The following is a 27,026-nucleotide window of genomic DNA, read 5'->3' as shown; positions in this document are numbered from 1 at the left end:
ATGCTAATAAAAAAAGTTTTCATATTTCATTGAATGTGTGCTTCGTTTTTTGTGAGTAACATCGGCAGCTTCACAGTGACAGATTTGTTCATCATGCAACCGTTATTTTGAAACATCTTTTAGTTTTACGCTTTATTCAAATAACGATTATCGTTTTTTAAGTTAATTCTTATGTTTTAATGCATGTACTGTTTGGATTTTAATAATAACTACATCGTTTTTGGATCGTAGAACTTCTAATTTCATTCCCAAAATCAACGGCTTTTTTAAAAACGCAACGGGCGAAAACTCGCCATAAAATCAGACGCTTCAAACGTCTTCGCCCTCAGACGCCTGAGCAGTCAAACTGACAGCTTCAGTCGCTCTTGCCCTCCCTCCCCCCCTTTCCCTATCCCTTTCTACACGAGCTGTCAAAGCCAATTTTCCAATTCGTTGTAAATTTACGCTGTGTGTGTACGCTGCTGCGAAACTGATTCCTCTTTTTACGGGGTGCGCTTCAAATGGAAAATCGGTGGCAATAAAGTGTACAATCGCAAGTAAGCAGGAGCCGATTGGCGAACGGATTGGGGTGGAAAATTTGTGTGCCTCACGTACGGGGAGGAGAAACAGACACACACACACACGCACAGACACACGCTGTGCTTCCGTGCCTTGGAAGTGAGAGAAAAGCGACAACCGTGAAAGTGAAAATTTCCCTGCAACCTCGTGCCCGTCGCCGTCCCTTCCCAGCTGCTCGCAGGTGCGTTCGCTGTGCTGGCCGTTCGTGTGGCTGACACAGGGCACACACTGCGTGAGCGTGTGAAGTGAAAATCCATCCAGTGGTGTGATTTGCCTTCGGAATCCAGGAAAAGAAGCAAGATCAAACTGTCTGGGATGTTGATTAGGAAGCAGCTTGAGCGCGCACACACACACACGCGCGTTTGCCTGCAGTACGCTAGAATTTGCTATGTGGCGAGCGACGAGAGGAAAAGAAGAGCTGTGTGCTGTGCTGTGGTGTGGCTAGAACCGACGCGTTTCCGACAGTCGATCGATGTTCAGAAGCGTTTCGTAACCAGCAAAAGTGCGATTACGCGGCTGTGGCCGATGTGTTTGCTCACCAAAAAAAAAAAAACACTGGAGGAATAGTTTAACCAGGAGGAGTTGTAGGGCAAGGAGAAAGAGAAGGCACAACTCCCAGTGGCATTTAGCATCACGGGCTCTCCTCCATCGAATCGCGCTGGTGGAAGATGCAGTCGTCCCGCACCACTGCAAACACAGCAACAACAAAGGTGCACACTACACACACACAAACACACATACCCGGAGAGCGCAATCGATGACGTTGAGAGGAGTGGAGCATGCGAACATAGCAACCCATGAAACGAACCGAACGCAACCTCCTCACCATCATCATCGTCATCGTCAGCCTCCTTCTCAACTTCATCATCATCATCATCATTCCGCGACGTCAAAGTGAAAGAAGAAAGAGACGCGCGCGATCCAGTCGTGGCCGCCGTGGTCGTCGTCGCGTGTGTGTGCAGTTTCACTTTCCCTTTTTTGAAAAGACTTTTATTTTTTATTGACATACCTTAGAGAGTGTGAGCTGGCGTGCCTGTGTGTGTGTGTCTGTCCTCTGTGTAGCCTGCTGGTGTAGGTTGCTGTGATTGTTGCACTGTGGCTGCCAGCACCTTCATCCAGCCAGCCAGCCAGCCAGTCAGCAACAGTCGTCATCGATCGATATATTTTTTTCTTTCTTTCTTTTGGCTACAACAACGGTCTATTTGTTTGGATTGTACCACACAGTGAACGCGTTTTTTTTCTCCAGGAAAATAGCTTACTAATTCGCTTTGTTTTACATTTCCAGTTTCTAGTGTAGGTGTATTTTGTAGTGAAGTTTTTGAAGTGTGTGTCTCTCTAATGCAAGCAAACGGTGCTCTGGGGGCACAATTTTGACCCGGCTTGAAAGGTGGAAAATCCGTTTTTTTTTGTGTCCGGCAAGTGAGAAGTGAAGGTGGTTTTTTTTGGGCGATTCCGACGCGTGCGAGTTGCAGCTCATCTCAACAACAAGTGTCTCAAATGTTACCTGTGTAAACAATAGTGGAGCGAGAGTGTGGTTCCGGGTCGCTGCAAACCCGCCATGAAGCTTGTGTAGAATTGTGCTTTCGTTTCAATCTCCACACACACACACGTCCACAAACCAAAATCTCAAGTTAAAACCACATTGCCCCGGCAAGTTTTCCACTGCTGTTCCTGCTTTTTCCGCTACATTCTTTGCCACCTGTGCGACCACCACCACCAGCAGCAGGAGCCATCGCAGAGCAGCAGCCCGTGTCGCAAACGAACGATGGACGAAAAGAAACCAATTCCGGCGCCACCCGGTGGCAATGGGACGGCCACCGTTGCCGCCGACCAGGACGGGGACGAGAAGCGGGTCGGCTGTGCGCACTACAAGCGGCGGGCCAAATTTGTGGTAAGTGCTCTATTTGCAACCTCGGGAACCCGGAACACCAGGAACCAGGCTTCACACTTCCCCGTGTTGCACACACACACACACACACACGGGGAGCCGCAACGGAAGCCACGGTTATCGTGATCCGCCGCCGAGCGCGCGCCGCACCGAAGAAAGCACAGAAGAAACGTGAGAGCGAAAGTAGCGAAAACCGGCCCCCCGATATGGCAGGCCAGCGAGCCGTCCGTCCAGAGCCAGTTCATTCACTTTCTTTCAGCCACCGCGGCGGTGTACAAGAGATGTACGGCCGACACATACACACATAGACGTTGGCGGCAATGCGGATCAAAACTGTAACGAAGTTTTGCCTTTTTCCGTATTTTTTTAAATGTTTTTTTGCATATCTTTCGGTGTGTGTGTGTGTGTTTGTGTGCTGTGGCGCATTTTCTCATTACCCTTGGATAATAAGATGATAATTTATGATTTGAGTGGAGCAAAAATCACTTTCACCATCCCGTAGCAGCAGGCGGTGGCGGCGGCGATGGCACAACCAACACACACACACACACACCGGTCGCGATCGCGGAGATCGCAGCACGCGCTGCTGGGTTTTTTTTGTCGGTCTGAGTGTTTTTGCGGCATTGCCCTTTCCCCTACTCGAGCTTATGATTAATCTCCAATATGTCTCACGCTGGCAAAGCTGTGCTATAAACCCCACTTCCCCTGCTTGCTAATTGCTGGAATGAATTTGAATTTTCCTTTCCCCACTTTTAGACACCTTGCTGCAACAAATTCTACATGTGTCGATACTGTCACGACGAGAACGAAACGCACTTCTTCAACCGGAAAACGGTGACGGAGCTGATCTGCACCGAGTGCGACACCCGGCAGCGTGTGCAGGCGGAGTGCGAAAAGTGTGGCGTACGGTTCGGGCGGGTAAGTATTGTTGCTTGGGTTGCGTTGTTTCTACTGGGCTGGGTTTTTTGGAATCTCAGTGTCGAGGTCAGGGTGAAGGTGAAAATTAAAGCGTTAGTTTGGGGCTAAGCAATATCTGGATTAGTGATGGGAAAAATAAAGATTTCGTCGGAATCGATACCGGATAGTAGGTCATGATTCAGTTTCCGGAATCGATTCCGGTATCAACTCTGGAATTGATCCCGGAATTGGTTCCGGAATTGGTTCCGGAATCGGTTCCGGAATTAGCTCCAAAATCAGAATTGCCTTCGAAACGGAGTCTGTTTCGGCATCCTCATAATAATAGACGTTTGGATCCTATAATGCTACGTATTGATAGCCGTAAAAAATTAAAATTTACTAGTAAACGATCCATTCTCATGGAGATTCCCGGACTGATTTCGCTTCTGAAACTTCTTATTTTAATTCAAGAACTAATTCTCATTTCGGAGCTAATTCTCATTCCCGAGCTAATTGCTGATTCCGAAGGCTGCAGTCTAAAGTCAATCCTGATTTCGTTACCGGAGCAAATTGCGATTCCCAGGTCGATTACGATTACGCTGGAATCGGCTCTGGAATTGGCTCCGAAATTGACTCCGGAATCGACTCCGCAATCGGAATCGGTTCCAACATCGGAATCGGCTCGAGAATTGATTCCGAACACGGAATCGGGTAGGTCCGATTCCGAGCTCCCACCACTAATCTGGATTGCACTTAATCTATGTAAGATACAGGGTTTTCCAGCAGTTCTCATAGCTGTGGGACACTTTATTGACTCTTTCTTCCCGAATATAACTTAATGTAATAGCAATTGGACTCTATTGGACCCTTGTTGGTCAAATCCAATAGGAATTTTCAAGGAGCCAGTCCAAAAAGGGTGTCATAGAGTTCAATTTCCATCATATGTAGTTCACTTCCCAATAAGAAAGAGTCAAGGAAGTGTCCCACAACTATGAAAAATCCCCTGGAAAACCCTGTAAGCGTGTATAAACCAAAGAAATACAAGAAACTAGGCTTCAATTATATCAAAACCTTTTTGGCCTTACAGCGTAAGTAGGTCAAGCGAATTCAACCTGGAAGTAAGCAAATTTTCAAGATAAAATAAACAAATTAGCTCATTATCAATAACATGTTAGTAATGTTCATTTATTGATAAAAGCACTCGTTTGAACAGAAAAACCTATAAATCATTAAGCTAATAATAAACAGGGAAAATGCTACTTTTAAAAGATCGATGTTTTAATCCACAAAACGGCGATTATCCCTTTGAAATCCATTGTAAACCTTCCCATAATTTCAACAGTACACATGTCTGGTGTGCAATCTGTTCGACGACGAGGACCGCAATCAGTATCACTGTGATGGGTGCGGCATCTGCCGCGTCGGTGGCCGCGGACGGTTCTTTCACTGTGAGGTTTGCAATATGTGTTTACCGCTGCAGCTAAAGTACGACGGCCATAGGGTAAGTTTGCGGCTGGAAACTGACGTGAAAATGCCTGTGAAAGCAAGTAAAAATGTATTTGTATCCATTTTTTCGGTTTAGTGCGTGGAAAATGTGTCCCGATCCAACTGTCCCGTGTGTCTGGACGATATACACACTTCCCGCATACCGTGCCACATTCCGGACTGTGGCCACCTGCTTCATCGAACGTGCTTTGAAGAGCTGGTAAGTGGGTTTGCTCTCCAAAATGCAATTCCGAATTCTAATAATCGCGTTTTTTTGTTCTTTACTTTGCTCGATAACGCAGCTTTCGTCCGGCCATTATGCTTGCCCCACCTGCCAGACCTCGATGATGGACATGAATCAGCTGTGGGAGTATCTGGACGCGGAAGTGGCCGCCACACCCATGCCAAAGGAGTACGCGAACTATTTCGTGGACATTCTGTGCAAAGATTGCCACAAGGTGAGTGTGCTGCTGCGCGCATGTTCTTGCTGTGAAGTTCGCTTATACAGTGCATTTCTTGCAGGAGTCAACGGTAAAGTTCCACGTCGTTGGGCTGAAGTGTACCCACTGCGGTGCGTACAACACCTGCCGGACCAAGACGAAAAATATGAACGGGTGCAACAGCACGCCGCCACCCGGGGGCAGCAGCTCGGCCGGGGCAAGCAGTGCGGCGGGTGGTACGGCCCAGTCGAACCCAGCTGCCGAAACGACGACCCCCTGGATACGGATGGTGCCGCTGTCGATGGTGGAATCGGACGATAATGCCATCGATGACAGTGCCATCGATGACAGCGCCATTGACGACAGTGAAGATGGTAAGTTATTCTCTTAATGCCGAATCCATCGAGAAGAGAATTAATTTCCCTTACTTTTTTTTGTGCAGAACGACTCGTGGATCGCCTTGACACCTACCTGCAGCAGGTAACGCCCGGTGGTGATGACGGTGCCAGCACGTCGGCCGCTTCATCCTCCTCTTCGAACTCTTCGTCCGGCTCCTCCTCCTCGTCCTCGTCTTCCGTTCCGTCCTCCTCGACGATGGTCAGCACGGTATCGGTTGGGCAGCAACAGCAGCACCGGCCAGCGCAACGATTGAACAACGGCACCAGCAACGGAAGCAGAAGTGACGCGTGCAGTTCGTCCGGGCTTGGCATTTCCTACCCACGGCACGGTGGCCAACCGGCCAGTGGCAGCAGCAGCAGCAGCAGTAACGGTAGCAGTAGCATCAATAGTAGCAACGTCAATGGCACCCTGCCAGCAGCAGTGAGCAGCAGTAACGGACGGACGGACGTAGCAGGCTCCTCGTCGGCGTCCTCCTCCTCCGCATCCTCCTCCCCGGTCCGTGACGACGATCGTTCCACGTTCGATAATAGCAATAGTACCAGCGATGGTGGTGCAGCTCAAATCTGAAAGCAGGACGCAGCGGACGCAGTGCGGGTTGAAGTGTGTAATCGTCCTTTCGATCTGGGTCGGAATATCTGAATGTGATCCTTGTTGTGTGCGAGTGTATGTGCACGTGCTCGCGTGCTTGCGTGTGTAGTAGATAACTTCCTAGTACGGGGGGGAAAGAGCAGCAGCAGCAGTAGGGCAACCGCGTTTCCTTGGTGATGATGATGATGATGTTGGTGATGCGTCTGGTGGTGGTGTGGTGAAAAGAAGAAAGCACTAACCAAGTGCAGACAAAAAAACGCTACTACAGCGCAGTGCAGCGTGTGTGTAAAAGTATTTATCTTTCCGTTTGGTGAAGTTTCCGCGCTAACTCTGCCACAAGGACGGTGTTTCCATTCCATCATTCGCGCGAAAGCGTTGCGGTGAATAACCCGTACGTTGTGTTCATTATCCTTGTTTTTTCCCTTTTTTGAACCGGTTTAATGCCGTTGATTTCGGTTAGGCTTTAGTTGTGTACCGCTCCGTGTAAAATAGCTAATTAATGGTAACAAAAAAGAAAAGAAACGTAGCCATTTAGAGCAATGTGCAGCACACGCGGGAGCGTTCTCTGCCCTGTGGTGCTGTGTAATGATGGCGAAGAAATGGAATGACGAATGGTTAGAATTAATCTTAGATCTGTAGGTAGTGTTCTATTTTTTTTTTGGTTTATTTGCTTTTTCGGGACTGGAAAGGCGGCACAACTGCTGGATAGGCGATGCAGCATTACGGGGAACAACGTTTTCCCCTATTATTCTCAAGCTGTTATCTTGTACATTTTACACTCTCTTCTTATTTTCTCTTATTTAGGTGAATTGCTTTTGCTGTGGGCTCGTAGTTTTCAACTCTGTACATAGGTGTAGCTACGTTACGAATCTTTATCTAGACTTTATTTATGTTTTTTTTTTCCTTCGTGACACCTCGTCAGTTGGTAGAGGCGTTTTCTGTTAGTCTGTTTTGCACTGTTTTGTAAATCCTTTTTTCCTTAATCTCTATCTCTCTCTCTCTCTCTGTTAAGTAGATTTTATGCTCCACTATTTTCTTCAATCTAGCTGAATTTGTTACTTTATGTGTTGTTTTCCCCCCGTTCTGTTTTTTGCCCCTCGCAAACGTGCTCTTATAGCTTCCACGTACAGCATCACCAATCTTGGAGCGGCGCAACAGCGGCGTGTTTAGTAGCGTGTTTGTGATGCATCGTTTCGTATATCGAAAACCATACCAGTAGCTGAGTCTCACAAGTCGCGGATAGTTAGCGAACATTACGTGCGTTTAGACGGAAGACTTGTAGTTAGTACGATAGAATGAAAATTTGATGGAACTTTCCATCCCCAATAGCCCTCAAACAAAATTGCTACAAGCTTGCCTTGGAGCCGTAACATAAACATGAGGCAAACAGGGTGTTTTGATGCTAAACTGTTTCAATTTTTTATTGAGTGACCAGAAAAATGCGTTGTTTTATCTCTTTCTCTCTCTCTTTATCCATTCTCGTTGTACGATCAACTAAAAGAGCCAGTATGGTTTCAGAATTTCAGTGTAAATGCGTTGCGAAGATCTTTTGCTAGTTCAAAGAACACATTAAGGAAAAAGCCGTGCTGCAATAGTAATAGTACTCCGTGTATCGAATTAGATTCTCCCACTGAATTTGCTGACGAAAAACAAAAGACCACTCAAAACAACACTGTTAACGTACTTGTAGTGAATGCTATTTATTGTATCGATTGCCAACTACTGCTTGTGCAGCGCTCCATTTCGTTCCCAGTTCTCACTCCACTCTGCAAAGAGCGACACATAACAGTAATAGTAATAATAGTGGGGGCTATCCGGAGGGCCCCCTCACCCCCTGAGAGTGGGCATTACGGGTGGGCAGCATTTTATTCAGTCGTCCAACCCTTTGTACGGTGCCAGACACCCTAACCGGACATATTATAGACAGCAACACAACTCTCGCCGGCTCTCTTGAAATCGATGCGATCGAGAGACCGCACAGACAATGCATGCGTATTACACTAATGACACATAGCAAATAGTAGATTAATCAAACAAAACAAAACAAAACAAAGAAACTCATACCACATACTGGAACTCTGGATTAATGCATTAGCAAAAGACAAGTCACGATGTAATAGAAAATATAAGAAAGTACCCAAACATTTGCAACGTTTCTGTTTCCCCCCCCCCCCCACCATTTTCCCGTGGCAGACGCGGTAGCGCGCCCTGTATAAAGAAACATACATATAAAATCAACTCCGTCACCAGATAATCATCAATTACCCGTTCAGTCTGAGCATACAGAGAAAACCCTGGCAACAACAAACAAAAATGTCCAAAAATGCTTGCAAACGATGTAGAAAAAAAAAAAAATTAAATAATGAAAGACTAAAAACCCGACATTCAACTTAGATTTGTTGTAGAAGATGTAAAATGTATCTCCCGTGTCGTAGGAATTTGAAAAAAAAACGAATCCTCTTCGCTTCTAGGTAAGATTTAGTCTCTGAAGCAAGCGCGAAATAGAGGAAAAGAAACAATAGGAAGGAAAAATTAAGCAAACAAAGAAGAAAAACAGGAATCGGCACATGAAAAGTGTAAAACACACACATGAATTTAACACAATTTAGAATTACTAAAAGAAGAAAAACAAGAAGAAAACGCGCACGAAAAGCAAATAAAGGTAAGCAAACAAACAAACAAACAAAAAACATAGAACTGGATGGTGGCATTACCAAGTGCGAATGCAAATTACTACAATTACATACTACTAATAGACGTTAACGTTGCGCTGGCAGTTTGAACAGTACAGTACACTTATATAATTACTAAAACCAACTTGTGGTATACAAAACTAGTAAAAAAAAACAGAAAAGAAAGGGAAAACATATACCTTTTCTTCGTAACGGTCAAGGAACAAGGAAATGCGTTGGCGTGTGTGTGTGTTTTTTTCTCCAAATTGCGTATTTCACAATAAAAACAAACACACAGTCATTTCACCATCGTTTGAACTAATAGTAAAGCAATGGTGTCCATTATTTTCCCCGCCACCGAGTATTTGTCATCATGAGAACGAACGATTAGTTTATAATGTTTCCTTAAGTTAGTGTTGCTTTTTCTTTTCTATTACTTTTTTTTATTATTTTTTATTTTCATTTCAAATCGAACAGAAATCCAGAAATCTTTCTTCCATTTCCGTTGGTTCGGTTTTTTGTTCGCGGTAGCCCTGTGGACTTGTAAGCTGATACGCTCTCGTTAACCTCTACCGTACGTTAATGTTAACATTTGCATTAAAAAATGGATAAAAATAGTCGACTTTTCATGGGTTTATCCTTCACCCGTACTAACAAAACGTTAATCTCACTTTCAATAATAGTATCCCAAGGGTCTGGTGACAACATTTGACACCTCTATCAGTTGATATCTAACCGTGATGGCCAAACGAGTGAAGCAACTCCGTCCAGGAGCGTGCACGATCAAAGAACGGCACCCTGTTGCGTCTAAAACGGACTCCGTGTGGCAGTTTGTGGACGTCGTATTAGCCTGTTCCGGCATTTACGACATCTTGGTACTATTAAACATCAATCCGAGCATCGCAACAAAGCTAAGTTCCGAATGGCCGACGACTCTGAGCAACACGAAGCTCCAAATGATGCTGAAAATGAAGACCGAGGGACCGAAAGTCGCTTGATCGCTGCGTTCGTTTGACCAGGGAGGTCAATGCAACCGACCAAACAGTGAAAGTAGTACCTGGGAAACATGGAAAACCTCATCAGAAATCGCGTCCACTGGCTTCCCAGCGGCAAGCAATGATGGCAAAACTAAATGCGACCATTTCTCAGGGTTCTCCAGGGGGTTTCTCATAGTTGTGGGACATTTCCTTGACTCTTTCTTACCGGGAAGTGAACTACATATGATGGGAATTAAACTCAATGGTGCCCTTTTTGGACAGGCTACTTGGAAATTCCTATGGGATTTGTCCAACAGGCGTACTATAGAGTCTAATCCCCATTACATGTAGTTCTATTTGGGTGTAAGAAAGAGTCTATAAAGTAAGTGTTCCACAGCTATGAGAACTCCTGGAAAAGCCTGTAGGCGAATTTACAAAAGCTCTACACCAACAATATTGTCGCGAATACTGAGGCTGAGAAACTGAGCCGAAAAAGGTTCCTTTCTTTAATGCAAACGTTACACGACAAACAACTACTACCGTACTCTGGGTACTGCGGAGGACTGTACGCGTACAGACCCTCTTATCTCACACAAAATGGGGTGGCTGTGTTTTTTTAAATATATTTTTTAGAAAAAGTTTTCCACTTTTTATTGCAAAAATTCCGCTGCCGGGATGCACTACTGAAACCGATAAGGAGAGAAACCCACATATAACGCGCACACTCTACACATGTTCTAAACAGTCGTTCATTTGCAGGTAACGAACGGGGCGGGGATGCTGCTGCTGCACGGTGGCTCAAACCATTGAGTTAGGGGAGGAAATGAATCTAAAATACCGAAGGACGATGAACATTCAAATTGGACACTGGACAAGCAGACGCAACACCTAAAACGGAGGTGAGTTATGTTACGAGGCGCGTGGTGGTCGATACCTACTAAAACACCGAAAATCGCTACTCCATTGCAGCTACACTGAAGAACTGAAAACTGGGGACATCTATCTCTACCTGGTAGTGTAGTGGCGAAATCTTTGGCACGTTCGGGGCTGTCCCTAAGGTCTCTCTGAAATATTCACACACACACACACACACACACACACATACACTCATGTCTCCTGTTTGTGTTCTTTTAATTAGTTTGACCCGACCTGGGATGGCTGGATCCAGCTTTTCTAACCCTCTTTTCGTTTAAAGCTCTACAGGCAACGGACGAATTGAACGTAAACACGTGGGTGGTGTCGGTATCGGGTGTGTATTTGTCCCCCCCCCCCTCAGAAATGTCCTCAAGCCTCTTCAAACCTTTCTCTATTCTGTGCTGCAACCTTGTACAATCTTGTTTACTCTTGAAACTCTCTATTCTTGGTGAACTCTCTCCACTCTCTACCGGTACATTTGGGGGAGGTAATCCTTTTCTCCACCTGTTTCTGGAGGAGTCTTTTCTCAACAACAAAACTGTGCTTGCCTGCGCCCTGGTTTGCGAACTTTTTTGGCCGCTCGTTCGTTGTTATTCTTAATTTTGTTGTGCCTTTTTCACTCTTTACTTGGGCGCCATCCTTTCCTGCTTTGCCTTGGATCCAGAAGGTTCTGTTGCTTTTGGGGGTGGTGGTGGGTGGTTGGAAAGAAAGGGACCATAACGAACGTTGGCGGAGACGAGGAAAGTGTCCTTCAAAGCTACCTTCCAACCCCAATTCCCTTTTGCTTTTCTTTCCAGTTCCGGTTTCCTGGAAAGGGGTTGCAGGGGTTTGTTGACACGCTTTTGGCTCGCTTTTGGACCGGAATACGCCCGAAATGACCTGCGCTTTCTTGCGTGTACCGGTCCGTAGTAGGTGTGGCACATGTGCATGTGTCTGTGTGCATTAACCCAGTCCCAGCCCGCACTACTTCCGGTACCGCTGGAGCTCATGCCTGGCGTCCATTGAGGTTCTTGCACCATTCTGGCCACTGCTACTACTGCCACTTGCCGCTCCACCGCCACCACCACCACCGTCCATTGATGAGGAAGGGGTGGGATTGATACCACCACCAGCACCACCACCGCCGAGCACGGCCGCTGCCGATTGCCGCCGGTTGTTGCGTTCGACCGCTTTGGCCGATATTTGCTGCGAGCTGCGGACGACGGTCAGGTAGACGGGACGGTAGAGCGGTGCCAGATCCCGGTGCTCGTTGTCGCTCACATTGCACCCATCGTACACCTCGCCGAGCAGGAACTCGGGCCCAATGTAGGTGCCACCCTCGACGTGATCGATCGCCACATCTGGAAGCGGAGTTGGAAAGCAAAGGAAGAGAAAAGAGAATGAGAGTGAACGTGTTTTATGTGTTGCCTTTTTTCGGTGCGCTCGCGCGCGTGTGTGTGTGTGTGTCGGGATATCCGGGGAAAAAGGGACACCCATGGACTGGTTGGACAAAATGGCACCGAATGGGGGTATGGGTAGAAGGGTTCGGAAGCTTGATTTGCTATCAGTAAACGGGGTGTCGTATATTCTGGCGTTGGTCTTCCTAAACCCAAACGGTTTGAGTGACGGTTAGCAGTAATCGGGTACGGTTAACGTCGTAAAAGCCGTCGACTTTAATAGTAGTGGTGTGGTGTGCTGTAGTATCACTCCCACTGCTGCTGCTGTTTGTCAATGAAATGAATGTGACGGCACGACCAAATTGATGACGGGGGTGGACTGGGAAAGTGATTGTGGAAGGATTTTTTTTTCTCTATTTTCTGGTTGTTACCCGCGTTTCGTACTTCAGGGGATTTTTGTCTCACGTCATCGTCATGTGTCATCGTAAAAAAAAAACCGGGCGTGTGTCACTTTGGTGGTCCCTTTTTGAAACGTCCCTAGCGTTTTTTTGGGAACACTTAACCGTTTCGATGGTGTACTATATGCTGCACATTTGATTTTGAATTGATTTGATAAGATTTACGGGCTTGATTTATTACTGTGTCTAAAGAATTGAATTTCACTTGATGCATTGGTTTTACTGGATAGTTATGGAAAGCATTTGCAGCAATTTAAAACGCCTAAATGCATGCAATCTAGAACAGTTGAGCTTAAATGTGGAAATATTTAGCATACTTTCCTTTTTCGGTTTTATATTCATTAGGTCAATTTGTTCTGGCCTTACTTTTTTCTTTTTTTAATGTAATTGCAGCAATTTAGGCGCACTTTAGCTATATTTACTTCTAACACGCCTAGATGCATGCAATCTACCACACTGACAGCTTTATGTTAAGAAGCTTAACTCAAGTTATCAGTTATTTTGCTATTTGAAACTCCATCCTCGTGCCATACATCTTTCGTTAACTTTAACTTACTATTTTGAATGCGATACAGGCGCTTATTTTATTTAAATGTCTCCAATACGCCTTAATTTGTTCAATATAGCACAGCTGCAGCTCAACGTTAGGATGTTTAACATGAGCCACCGTTTTCTTTGCACCATCGAGTTAGGTTAAATGAAATTAAGTAACGCCTAAATGTATGCAATATTTAAAAAAACAGCAGCTTTATGGTTAGAAATTGAACTGAAACCACCCTATTCTTGTGATCATCATGGCAGTGAGTTTCCGTTAACTTTAGAATACTCTTTCATGCAATTGCAGCAATTTAGACGCTCAATCGATTCACGTGATCGCCTTATTACGCCTTAAGGTATGCAACATGGCACAGCTGTAGATTTTGGTTGGGAATTATTGAGCAAAAAAACACGACTACTTTAGCTCGTTCACTCTATTTGCACTTCACTCTACTGCCATCATCGTGTCAGTTAACTTTCGATCGGGATAATGAATACTTTATATCCACATTGGCCTGCCCGGCCACTTCCAGGCCGCTCCTGGTGCTCCCGTTCCACACACCGGATGTGTCATTGCCATGCTTCACTTTAGCGGTGCAATTTTCCAACCCACAATAAGCACTCGCTCGCTCTGGTGGATAAGCTTGTCCCACCGGTTTTTGCTTCTTTTTTCTTGCCCCTGTTTCAAAAGGTCACCGGGTTAACAGCGGCGCGGCGTTGTCATCATGATTTCCGGTACCTTGCAAAAGGGGAAAGCAAGCAAGTGAAGCAACCACAAACGGTGGCGAGAAAGGGAATCTATATGCAGCAGCATGCATCCGGCGTGTGTCACGAAGCAAACGTGTTCGATTGCACTTCGGCATTTATCTTGCCATTTTGTCCTGACGTAAGGCAGGTTAAAGAGGGAAAGGTGTGGAGAGGAAATGAAGGGTACGACTGCCGATCAAACTTACCGTATCCTATGTGCGGTTGAAGATTGCTGTTCGGTATTCGGAACGGCACCGTGCCGATCGTGATGGGGAAGTTAATTTGCAAGTCGTCGCCTGATTTATCGAACTCCAGGCAGGCCTGCATGTGTGTGTGTGTGTGTGTGTAGGAATGGAAAAGCAAAGTTGTTAGTTGTAGTTGCAAATATAAACGTATCAATTCGAGAACTGGGGAGGAAAGGAAGATGGAAGAGCAGAAGTAAACCAAATTATGCAACTGGCGCAGCGGTGTGCGCTCAATTTACGATTGATTCTTGTTTGTGTTTTTGATTGGGGATCTTCCAATGCGTGGATTTCGTGAAATATCATCCCACTTGCAACGCGCTAATCCGCTGAGTGCAATATTAATTAAACCACACGAAGCGCTTGTAAGCGCCTAAATGTATGCAATCCGTTCAATGTTCGGTGTGTCCGGGAGAGGAACAGAAAAGTGGACAGCTTGGCAGGGAACTGTCATCTGTGGTTTCATCACGTTAGGAGGTTAAAGGGGTGGTTTTGTAAGGTTGATTAGCTTGTAATCTGTTTGAGTGAATCAAATTGGTATAAATAATAGCGGCATTGATTGAAATTGGATAGCAAAACTTCTCGTTCTTCTATATTCTACCGTATTTATATTCAATTGAATAATCTAATTAAAATTTCTTGTTTCACTAGGTTAGAAAATCGTGGACAGGATTTAAACTGTTCGCTTGCACATTAATACATTCCATGCGTTTCCTGCACACGGTTCAGACCAGTAATGAGCCGTAGCAGTAATGGTGGTACGTGACAGTTTGCGTTCAGAGCTCAGGCAGGCCACGTAGCCGACCTGCTGGTGCTCGGTATTGCGGTTAGGTAGGCCGTTTAACCCGTGCACTCATTAGGAGCCGTGCAATAGGCAAAACGGGACCACACTCACATGCACAACACTTACCACGAGTGTGTAGTAGATCTGTGCCAACCGGCAGACGCCCATCGTCGTGGTTGGCACGGTCGGGATGCGCAGGTTGGCACAGGTGTCCTGCCGCTCGTTCGGCACCACCGTTTCGCCCTTGTACTCGAGCACCAGATGCTGCACCTCCTTCGTGACGCCGAGCACGCCCCGCTCGACGAAGAACTCGCAGTACTGCAGCAGGCGCACCTTCAGCTTGACTGCTTCCTCGCCCTGATTGTCGATGATCGATTTCAGCTTGAGCGTTTCACCGCAACAGAACGCCGTCCGGTCGAGGGAACAGCTTTTGGGGGGAAAAGAGAGGGAGAGAAAACAGGTTGTTTAAAAGCAGTAGTGGAGGTCATTCTAAAAGGCAAAGACAAGAAGCGGGGCGTAACGGATTGGAAACGAGAGTAGAAAATGCTTACAACCGCATCGGTATGTAACCGAACCACTGTTACCAGGTGGTACCAGGAGCAGTGCGTAGGCAAAAGGGACAAAGGTGTGCGTAATCACTCTTAGGAAACTTTTGCCACACGAGTTCTTTACATAAAGAAGTGCATGATGGTACGTGAAACGCTATGGAGTCGTTACTGTGCTCCAATTAGTGGAACTCTTCACTATCGATATTTTGCATGCGGTAAAACTACTACTAATCTTTAAACAATCAAACACTTCTCCTGTAACGCTTCTTGTAATTATAATTGCATAACTTTAGGCGTTATTTTCGGGCAACGAGCTTCGAAATGAGTTTTAACAACTACACTAGTAATTGTAACGCTTTAGTAACGCTGTTTACGTTTCCAATTGCATAAATTTAGGAGCAATCATTAAACAAAAGAAAAACATAGTTATTTACTATTTTATTTGCATATCTTCTGGCGTACAATTTAAACCTTACAAAGATTTTGCAGTAAAATAATGTTCAAATCTTTAAAAAATTTGTAGAAGTTTTTTTTCACGCACAAAACATTGCAATAAACATTTCTTTTCAAACTTCACATCCACACGATTTGCGTGTTGGCTGGTTGAACAAACAGGAAAAAATGGTGTCTCAAATTGGCATGCAAACAACAACCATCATTCTTATCCCTTCTCCCACCCTTCTACCTATTGTCAACCGAGCCACGGTTCCTTAAGAAATGCATAAAACGAAGAACGAACCAATCCGTGGCCTCTGAAATGCGATTATTTCCACCCCAAAAGGCTTTCGCAGGGAAAACGGAAAGTGGGCGTAAGGTGAGGGTGCCCGAAACCCCCCACCCCGTTAAAAGGACACCGAGGGAGGAAAAAATGAAGAATGGGTGAAAAGTTTTGCACATTTTGAATGCTGGCCAAACTTCCCGTTTCGCCAGTTTATGTTTGTGCAGGCAAGTCTACAATCAGGAAAAAACATAGAATAAAACATTTGCAGCCGCTTTACGTACCTGAGCGTGACGGGTCCTTTGGCACAGCACAGGCAACACTTGACCTTCTTGTCCTGTCCCGAGACCGGTTTCTGGTGGGAAAAAGGGGCGGAAGAAAGCAAGCAAAAATAAACAGATGACGTAGCGCCAAGGATAGTGGCCACCGAAATGCTATATTTGGTAACGCTCCCAGAACTACTCGGCAGACTGTTCCGGCGCTTTTCCAGCGTTACCTTTCACTCACCAGATATTGCTCATCCATACAGTCTATGTGGGGGCCGATGATGGTAAAGTACTTGATTCCTTGCGGTGGTGAGGCGTACGGTATATCAATCGTCACCTAGCAGGAAGCAGCAACGAAGCGACAAACGAATGTAGGCCAGCGCGCGCGCACGTGAAGATTGCATTGGAAATGGGACGAAGAAAGAAGGCACAGAGCAGTGCGTGCAGTGTTAGTCATACAGCGTAAGTGGGCTAACGATTATGGTGGAGGAAGGGAGTGTTCGATTTCGTCTCAATCATATCTCCTGCGGGACACCACGAGTCGCCAGTACGAGTGTGGTGTGGACTTTATTGAACCGGATGTACATTTGCTGCACGCACACACTCACAGAGCAAAACCGGGCGTTCCCGGCCAGTATATTGGCTGGCTGACAGGCACGAAACCTAACCCATATTTTGATGACATATTTCCTACCATGTATCACAAATATGTTTTCCCCTAGCTTTTTTCCATGCCCATCTCCCCCCATTTAGGTCCCAAATGGGGCCCATCTGCACGCAGTCCCAGCACCGAGCAGCACCGGATACAGTTCCAGAGCAACCGGATTTGATGAATATTTCATCAGCTTTAAGCTATGCGCTCGTAGCACATGGTGATCGGAAAACTCCATTTGCTTCCACATGGGATATGGTGAAACACTTCCTCGTAAGTGGCCCTCTATCTCGCTCACACACACACACACACACACACACACACACACACACACACACACACACACACACACACACACACACACACACACACACACACACACGTGTTCCAGTGGTGTCTGATTTAATTGATTAATGGAAAAAGGATTTCCCTTTGCCCGCTAGGCCCACTAGGCGCGCTGGGCAAAGAGTTATGGTGAGCCGTTTAGAATGTTTGGGTGAACCGGGGCCCCATGTCGGTTGGGGTCGGTTCGGTCGGTTTTCGCAAAGATGATTTCCCATATCTCGACGCACTGCTTCTAATGGGTTTCCAATCAATCAGCGTATGGAATGTATAATAGAAATCGTTCGAGAGATGGTTGGTTGGGGCTCATTTATGTATAAATTAGAAGTTTAACGAGCAGCAGCGAGTGAATTGTAAATGATTTATGCCTAACATTTTCCTGGTTGGAGGCTCGCGCCCGCAGCCAGTTGCTTTGTAAAGTGAGGGTTGCTTTCGTTCCTTTTCTGTGCCCACAGCTCTATCGCAATGTTAATCATGTTGATTGTATGTGCTGCGGTGTGGAAATTTAAGCGTTCTCTTTTAACATTGTTATCTTAATTGTAACCCTCTTCCATATCTGCTGCTGAAGTTTCTCGTAATACATGCTAATTTGTGCAACATTTATGGTATGGATCGCCTAAAGGTATGCAAACTGTTGCTTTAAGTAAAGCTTACGCATAATTGGCTTCACTAAGCGCCTAGAGGTATGCTTTAGTGGTAAGTTAGGGTTAGTGTGAATTGTAGAGGTAATTTAAATAGCAAACAAAAATTAAATACTTTAAAAATAATATAATAGGTGCTTGGTGTTGCATTATATATAACTTTAATTAATCAATTTTAGTACAGAGCCGACGAAAGAAAAAAAAACTTAATTTACACCTCTTATACGTTGCGGCATATTTTACATTTATCATTTTTCATGTATGATATAATCATTGAACCATACAGATTAAAATATGTCACCTGAATAAAAACAACATAGGCATACTTTTACGTTCATGAGAGAACGTTTTACGTCATAATCATCATCATCATCATAAGAAAAAAAAGAAAAAAAATCCAATTAGCATACATTCAGGCGCTTTAGAATTTTCATTTAAACTTCATCCCTTTCCATGCTTTTTGATGGTGTGATCTTGATCATTCATTACTTGCTCCTCATTCACCAGCTTTATGAAGCTCTGTTGTGAGCTTACATTTTCAATATGTATCACATCAAGACAGCTATATGCCTCATATATGAAATATTACACACACCACACCAGCTCCAAATATGTCTTAACCAGTTTTTCAATCAACCAGTCCCGGGGTTCAGTCCGCTCTCGCGGAACAAATGCAAATAGATACGATTTAAGGAAAATCCCTTCAACAAGCAGCTCGTCCGATGCATGGTCAGGAAGACAGATCTGTCCCCGGCACACACACAAAAAAAAAAAAAGAAAAAGCAACACAATCGAAGCAGACGGTGGCCACAACTGGTTTGAAAGGCATCGGTCCTTATTCCCCCTCGTGCCCTTATACCGATTTGGAACGTTCCACTAATCCTATCGCATCGTTTCCGCCGTTGACAGTTTTGCAGTTAATACACGCTGGTTGCGCTGGAAGGGGAAAGGCTGAATATTTTATCATACTTTCTGGCTCTTTGTTGCCCTCATATTGTGGGCGGTATTCGGAGCTCCTTTTTGCCATTGGCCATTCAAAGTCGTCCTCCTGCATAAGCTTTTCACAACGCCAGCAGTTTGGCAGATTTGTTTTGTTTTGTTTTTTTTTTGGTGGAAAATGGATGTTGACTTTGGAATCAAAAATGAAATGTGTGGTTCAATTGTTGCGTTCCGTTTCGCAACGAAAGCTCTCCGGGCTGTAGAGAGGGTGTGTGACGGTGTGACCGTATCGTGATTTTATTAGCTTCATTTTCTTGCCTCACAAGCGGCGCGACGATAGCGAGCGCAACACACCAAATGCGATTTCATACGAAGCGAGCGAGCGAACGAGCGCAAGTGAGTGAATTTCCATGTTAATTTACTTTTGCCGGCACTTTTCCCCGACAGTACGGTACGTAATGACGGCGGCTCGCTTGCCCTCCAGTCCCGGGGTCGCAACTGTGGCAGCTGCAGTGGCCCACCAGGACAACAGGGCCCAAAACCTGACACCGGCTAAATGTTGTTGATTGTGTTGTGCCTGTTTAGGGAACGTTTTATTTCCACCCGAAACGTATTTATCGCTGCGAAATGAGTTTATCGTCGTCGACGTTGTGTCGAGGGAATTATACCGATCACAAAACATACAAAAAGCAAAAGAGAGGGAGAGAGTGTGTGTGTGTGTGTGTGCAAGGACGATTGCCCGGTGTGCGGTGTCGTCTTACCTTAACGAAGTAACGGATGTAACAGGCACGTGACTCGAAGCTACAGGGCAGGTTGGTTTCGGGGATGTTGAAGCGGAACGGGAACTGATGCTGACCGCGCACCAGCACCGGTACGGTCACGTCCAGCCCTTCACCCGCCCGCTCGCCCCATATGACGGCCCGCTCGTCGATGTAGACCTGATCGTCCTTCACCTACATTCACCGGGCCCGGCCAGTGAAAGAAAGATACAGATAAATGGAAAGCATAGTAAAAAAAAAGCCAGGCGAATGAGAGATAATAAACCTCGCACGACTATGTGTACCCTAGCTTCGATGGAGAAAGTGGTTGTGGAACGAACGAAATTGTTGCGCATTTGTGCTTTGCGATAGACGACGTGGATGGTACGAACGCCGTAGTAGGATTGGTTGTTGGGGCTGCCTCCCTCGGTTTCGGGCGAAATTGGTCACAGACTCACTGGCAGAGTGTCTGGCAGTGTTGTGCTGTGAATATAACTGATAATGATGACGCTCTTAATGGACGATGAGCGGAATAATGTGAAGATGATCGTTAACTTTCGCGCCGGCGAAATAAACTATTGCCGTTTGTCTGGGACGGAACTGCGCTTTCAGTAAAGGGTAGTTATGAGTTATGCGAAAAATTACATTACTTCATTAATATACACTAAATATTATTTTAAACTAATTGTCATTTTTGTAGTGATGCCAAACAAGGCAATGAACGAAAGAATTGCTAAAGCACTACTTTGTGCTTTGAATTGCATACCTTTAGGCGTAAAGGGTAGGTAGGGTAGAATAATTTTAAAACAATTTAATGCTATTCAAGATGCCATCAACCTATTTTTGAGTTACAGTTTTGTTTTATTCCTATCAGAAGAGATTTTCAGATCGACGAACAATGTTTAAAAACTAATTGCAATTTTTTTGCATTTTATTGCATACATGTAGGCGCTATAAAAGGTGCTTTCCGTCGGTTTAAAAACTAATTGACTTAAGTTCATTTCAGCCTGCTTTACTCTGATTGGATGCCGCTTTACTAGCGACTATAAAATGTTACACAGCTTGTAGCTCCACTGCAAAAGGAGCAAAGATTTACATCATCAAAGCTTCGTCACAGTGCTTTTTTTCTTCCTCTAGCAAATCCCATAAAACTGAACTTGAACCGGTTTACTAGCTACCAATTTACGTCTACATTACAAACAGCGAAACAGATGCAAACCGCTCTCATCCGCTTCGATACGGTACAGTGTGAAGTATGTAAGCAAACAGCGATTCAGCACGAGATTCGAAGACAAACGCGTACAAAAATGAGCACAAAAAAACGAAGCTTAGCTACCTCATCCGCATCTGAGCCTTGCGTGAACTTGCCAGCTTTATAATGACAGGACCACAGCGTTTTACAGCTCGCTGCAGTGCACTGTGGCAGCTTGTGTTGTGAAACGATGGGTGTTCAGCTAAAAAATAGCACCGTAACAAAAAAAAAAAGATGAAAAAAGGCTTATCCGATGAGTGAGCACCATTTGATTAGTTTTTGCTTTGCACTGAGCACTACTGGACGTGAATTTTCCAACCGGGCGTTTTTCACCATAACCCCCAAAACGCACCGGAGCCGTGGAGCTGTTGTAGTGACCGGCAGTTTGCAGTGTAAATAAATAAAGGCAAGGGTAGAAAGCAAGATAAAACGACGCGTCATGGCAAACGGCTGGCAGGGTTTTATCGCTTCGCAATGGGTTTTAGATTTTGCTGATCCGTTTTTTGTTTGTTTCTGTATGCTGTTTCTCGGGTCGGTTTGCTTCACGCTCCAAATAAACGACATTGTGAGCGAATTTGAATGATGTGCGTAAATAGTTGATGGTGGTGGTGAGAAAAAAGTTATACAAAACGGTGTGGAGTGGAGCTTTGATGGTGGCCATTTGGAATGGATTATTTTTTTTTGTTCTGGTCACAAACACAACGTCAATTAAATGAATGGTATCGTTATGGAGAGTGGCATAACAGAGTTCATTCATTTGCGGAGAGAAAGAGAGAGAGAGAGAGAGAGAGAGAGAGAGAGAGAGAGAGAGAGAGAGAGAGAGGGGTTGAGCTTTATTGAGATGAATAGGAGACATTAACAGCATTTTCAATATCAAATCGGAAAACAAATGCAGCTTGTCTGTCGAACACTAGACAGATGAGAATTTACGGGTCTTTTGATAACCTGGCTCACAGCTCGTAATAGTTGTTGATAATAGTTTAAAAATGTAAAACAATTTATGATAAATCAAAGTAAGTAAAGTCTAAAAGATAATATGTAAAAAAACACAATTACTAGTCAAAATGATTAAAAGAGTGAAATAAATTTGAAAAAAATCCATAAATAAACATTGTTTGTAGCTTAATCATAGTTTATATATTTTTTTGATAAGAAATTCTATGCCTTCTGAAAATCTTGCCTGTGTTTATTATTATTTTATGAAATAAATAATGTACCAATCCTATCATACTATACAGCGCCTACCACAACTATATAGACACTTGTTTTTCGCGATTTGCGGAAAATCCATAAGAGATAGCTAAAAACAGTGAATGTATTAGTTGTGCAGAATACTATTTCACATCTTTGTATATTTTTTTCAAATTTTTTCAACACATTTTTACGCGAATTACGACGAAAAAACAAATTTATAGTCGTACCATAACTATAAAGACACTTCGAAAAACAGGTTTCGTGTTCGTCTACACTTCCTCCAAAACATTTACGGGCGCCTTTGTGGCGGTCTATGGGAACATCGATGGTGAAGTGGGTGGTGGTAGGAAAAAAATATCAGACTAGGATTACATTCCTTAACTATGTATGTAACAACAGCAAATATTTAGATTCTGCTAAAAAATCGTTGTTGAGCTTTTTGTGTCGCTTTTGTTTGATCGGATCAGGTTTGAACCGTTGTTCACAAAATTGATAAGGTTCTCATGGCAATTTCAAAATAATTTTTGAAAAACTTTTTACATACTTTAGTTTGCATTTTGAAAACAATCAATACAGGAGGAAAAAAATTTTTGTGAATTTTTATGATATTAGAAAAAAATATATTATGATAATTACTCTTATAAAACTTATAAAACCTTAAAATAAGTTATAAAAAAACTTTTAAAAAACCGTTCAAAAATGTATTTGTTTAAAAACTTTGTAGAATATGTTATTTATATTTTTGAACGAATTTCAAATGCGTTAGTTAGCACATAAAACCTGTTTTTCTAATTGTCTTTATAGTTATGGTACGACCATAAATTTGTTTTTTCGTCGTAAGTCGTGTAAAAATGTGTTTAAAAAATTTCAAAAAAAAAATACAAAAATATGTGAAATAGTATTCCGCACAACTCATACATTCACTGTTTTTATCTATCTCTTATGGATTTTTCGCAAATCGCGAAAACCACTGTCCATATAGTTGTGGTAGGAGCTGTATTGACTATAATTATTTCATTTTTTTTTCAAAGTATTTAACAATTTAATCGAGTAGTTTGATTAGAAAACTTCCTCCTTCGATTGTAAAACCAAAAGTTAACAACACATTTCATCATACAAGCAAACCATGATTGAAAGCGAAACTTTCTGTCGAATAGCAATAACAAGTGTAACAAAAGCTCATAAAAATCACAACAACACACAAAAGGAATACAGAGAGTGGAAGAAAAAGTTCAACTAAACCGTGATCTGTGACTGTGTAAGTAAAGTGTGCTCAACTAAACTGAACAACAACTAAACAACTGGTTAGCGAAAAAAAATGTAAACGACTCCCGAGGCACAAGCTAGACGATCGAAATGTGTAAAAACAAACAACTGTGTCTAATTTTACACGGTTCACCGGCTCATTCAAGAATCATTCCGAGTGTGGGTTGGGACGGTCGCAAAGCTGCCGTGTGTGTGTGTTGGCGTGCACGTGTTCTCGTGTGTTTGTTTTGCAGAAACAAAAAAAGTGATTCAAAGGTCGACTATATCGGTAAGGCGGCCCGCCTACATACACGCTTAAGAGGGCAGCCCCGAGAGAGAGAGCGAGAGAGAGCGAGCGAGAGTGAGAGGGACTGGATGATACGATGATGATGGAAAGGATACACACAGTTTAGGGCGTAATTACCGTTCTTTTGTCTCCGGACACGAACACCTTCCACTCGACGTGCGCTTTACCCCTGAGCAATAGGCGGATGGCTGGAACGAGAGGCACGAGACAGCAAAACAGCGTGTTAGAGAGAGAGAGAAAGACAAAAAAAGCAAGGTAAAGAGTCAGCTAAAAAGGAACGAGGCACTAGCACTTTACTACGGTGCTTACTAAGAAACTTTTTGCACGTGGAGTACATGAAACAAAGGACGGTTTGGTCGGTCGGTCGGTCGCTCGGTTCCCCGACGCGGGTTGCGAGGCCGAGAGTCGTGTGGCAAGGGTTTTGGCCGGAAAATGGCCACGGTGGCGTGTGCCGGGTGGATGGATCTTTTGCCTCGATTGAACTAGGAATGTGCGGCGTTTCGTGCAAATGGTTAAAGTTTCGTGTTTGTGTGTGTGTGTGTGTGTGTGTGTGTGTGTGTGGGTATGTGTTGAGCAAAATGTCTTTGTGTGTTTGCGTCCTGTTGAGGTATGGTTGAGGGTAGCTCGTTTGTGCCTGGTTTACCTAATGTCGTTGTTTTCACTTTTGCTATAATTCCTTCGACATTTTGTGCTGGTGGGTAGCTTCTTACAGTGTTGCACAAAAACGGAGCGACATCAATGCAGCTAAACAAGTAAGCCAATTATGTAATGGGGATTGCATACCTTTGGGCGTCAAAGTAGCATACTTAACAAAATTGGTAGATTTGGAAGCTTTTTAGCTTTTTTAAACTTAAAAAAGGCTTAACAGTTGAGTTTAGAAATTCCCCTGTTTTGCTTTATATTTCTTCTTGGTGATGCTGCGCAGCACAAGTCTGGAGTCTTTTTTATTGACCATCACTGTACGCAAACCGCTTCATACTTCAATGGCATGAGCGTAATCTCCGTCCACAACCGTTCCGTTGACGATGGATACCCCCGATGGTTTGAGGGGGGAAAGAATTACTTAAGAGGAACGAGGCCGGGAGACAGAAACATGAGAGCCTTTCCCACATCCCAAGGCGGAAGGATGCGAACACGGCACAGTTCTTACCGGTCAGCATCACTGCCGTATGTGTGTGTGTGAGCGGAAGGTGTATGACTCCAACGTGATTACGACGGATGTATGTGTGCCTGTGGCAAGTGTAACCAGAGGATGACAGGATGTCTCATGTCATGTCACCTCCATGGAATGTCGCAGTACCGGCCGAAGCCATGCGAATCAAGGAGTCAGTGTGAAGTGGATTTTCCCTTTCGGTACCCTTGTACGGGGTGTGTAGAATTTTCGGGCACGATAAGACCGAAGGAGTCGGTGTGATTGGAGCGAAGAAACGGGATGCCGACGCGTGATAACTGAGCCCCAGCTCACGCACCGCTCCCCATGTGACATGTGTAGATTATGTCGAAAAGCTAACAATGATCAGGGTTTTTTGTGTTTGTTTGAGGAGGCACTAGGACAACCTGCTAGCGAATAGGGATGAAATTCTCGCCTTATGTGCTGCTGTGGGTGTAGGTGTGCTTTTACGTTGCTACTTGAGGGATGTAAATTTGTACATTTGCTAAATTACGGACAAGATACAGTTTCGTGTGTGTATCTTGTCCCCTTTTTTAGGCTAATGCGCGTCCCTGGGCGTGGGCTTTTGCATAGGAAGAAGTTCCTGCAACAAAGGTAAACATTGTGCCATATTGTTGAGCCTGAAAGGCTCCTAGTCGTGCTTGTTTGGGGTTTGTTTGTGACTTGAAATGGCAACTGTTTAGCAACTAGATGGTAGCAAACAGGACTTTTTCTTGGCTCAATAATTAATTTTTCTAGAGAAAGTGGACCTGGAGGAGACTTTGAGACCTAAAAGCATGAGGTTCGTTAATATTAACTTTTGTCATCTTGCAAGCACAGTTACTGCCCTGGGGTGATTTAGAAAGTCTCTTAAATCCAGGTCGTGAAAGCATTACACCCGGGCACTAGCAGTTAACCTGTGGCGGCATCACTCTCCTCATGTGTGCGTGTCTGTGTTCAGTGCTGTGCTTAGTGCAGGGTGGCTTAAGTCTATCCCGGATTTACTGTCTTTTATGATGTGTTCTTCATGATAATACAACTTTCATTATTGTTTTTTTTTGGTTGTGAAGCGCATGAAAAAGAGCTTGCACAGTGATGAGGCGGAAAGTGCGAGCTTCGAGTGCGAGCACACCAATAGACATGTTCGTGCACTTAGCGCATACTTACACTTGAGCTTGAAATTTTCCGTCGTGTGCATTATGACTCGCCCCGAGAGCACTTCACCGGCGTAGTAGTGCTCCTTGTCGAGTCGAATATCGAGCTCTTTGATGTAATCCATGGCGGGCGACCGGCAGGCTACTGCTGCTGCTGCTGGTGAGCGTGCCCCGGTAGCAGATTGATTCCCTTAAATGTGTGGCGCTTTCTAGGTAAAAGTTGCTGAAATATTGAGCAGAAGGAAAGAGAGTTTTAAGGGAAAGGGTGAGATAATTTAGAACGTTTTAAATATTTCATTAAAATCAAAGTCGCCATCGGCAGCTGCTAGACGATCACAGTCGATTAAGAATGCTACGTTGCTTTGTGTCGCAGGTGGAAGTTGAAGTTGAATATTCGCGAGTAATAAAGGTTAAGTTAATTGACCTGATGGTAGCTCAAATTTACCAAAAACAAAAAACGAAAGCGAGTGGTAATTAAACGCAAAGTGTAAAATATTCAGCGAAACAAGACAAAAAAAACAATGCTGCTAACGCAGTGTTATCCTAGCATAATGAACTTAACACGAGAATAATGGAGACGCCCAGTCGCTCACGCGTTTGCTGACGTTTCCACAAAGTACAGGGAAACATTAGTTGTCCCTCGCAGCGCCGATGACTGTGTTGTAAATTGATTTTAAACGAATATAACCGTGCTGTTGTCGTTTATCGATCGCTAACACGCATAAAACCATTAACAGCCGACCGTAACCGTCTCCAGCCGGCCGGGGGAACGACAGTAACGCTCCTGCCGGATTCAGTTTTTGCTCCCGTTTTCAGGCGGAAATCGGGTATGTATGTATGTGTGTTTGTGTATGTGTGTGTGTGTGTATTTTCCATTTCAAAACACAATAAAAACCC

At 44.4% G+C, this 27,026-nt stretch overlaps 2 protein-coding genes across 5 annotated transcripts in view; one reads left to right on the top strand and one right to left on the bottom strand.

The window, feature by feature from the left end:
* Window positions 1-411: 411 nt before the first annotated feature.
* On the top strand, window positions 412-9,272 carry LOC120957072 (uncharacterized). Of its 4 annotated transcripts, none has more exons than XM_040379036.2 (8): window positions 412-489; window positions 1,844-2,449; window positions 3,203-3,364; window positions 4,686-4,844; window positions 4,926-5,048; window positions 5,131-5,286; window positions 5,351-5,642; window positions 5,711-9,272. In XM_040379036.2, the coding sequence occupies exons 2-8, from the start codon at window positions 2,324-2,326 to the stop codon at window positions 6,232-6,234; spliced, it is 1,542 nt and encodes a 513-aa protein (XP_040234970.2). In that variant the 5' UTR covers window positions 412-489; window positions 1,844-2,323; the 3' UTR covers window positions 6,235-9,272. The 4 variants fall into 4 exon arrangements, with proteins under 4 accessions (XP_040234970.2, XP_040234969.2, XP_040234971.2 ...); XM_040379035.2 differs by having other exon boundaries at window positions 416-536; XM_040379037.2 differs by lacking the exon at window positions 412-489 and adding an exon at window positions 568-739.
* A 179-nt stretch (window positions 9,273-9,451) lies between these two features.
* LOC120958286 (arrestin domain-containing protein 3-like) overlaps window positions 9,452-27,026 on the bottom strand; it is a 31,313-nt gene continuing 13,738 nt past the window's right edge. The window contains exons 2-9 of the mRNA XM_040380967.2: window positions 26,143-26,352; window positions 23,943-24,013; window positions 19,831-20,022; window positions 16,737-16,832; window positions 16,514-16,584; window positions 15,090-15,390; window positions 14,144-14,258; window positions 9,452-12,159 (exon numbers count right to left, since the gene is read on the bottom strand). Of these exons, the coding sequence (XP_040236901.1) occupies window positions 11,783-12,159; window positions 14,144-14,258; window positions 15,090-15,390; window positions 16,514-16,584; window positions 16,737-16,832; window positions 19,831-20,022; window positions 23,943-24,013; window positions 26,143-26,254 (1,335 nt within the window). The 5' untranslated portion in view covers window positions 26,255-26,352 and the 3' untranslated portion in view covers window positions 9,452-11,782. The remainder of the gene's footprint in view (window positions 12,160-14,143; window positions 14,259-15,089; window positions 15,391-16,513; window positions 16,585-16,736; window positions 16,833-19,830; window positions 20,023-23,942; window positions 24,014-26,142; window positions 26,353-27,026) is intronic.

Source organism: Anopheles coluzzii, chromosome 3 (assembly GCF_943734685.1).
Source record: "Anopheles coluzzii chromosome 3, AcolN3, whole genome shotgun sequence".
NCBI classification, from domain to species: Eukaryota; Metazoa; Arthropoda; class Insecta; order Diptera; family Culicidae; genus Anopheles; species Anopheles coluzzii.
Note: the sequence above shows the minus strand (reverse complement) of the source record. Positions and strands in the feature narration are given on the sequence as shown.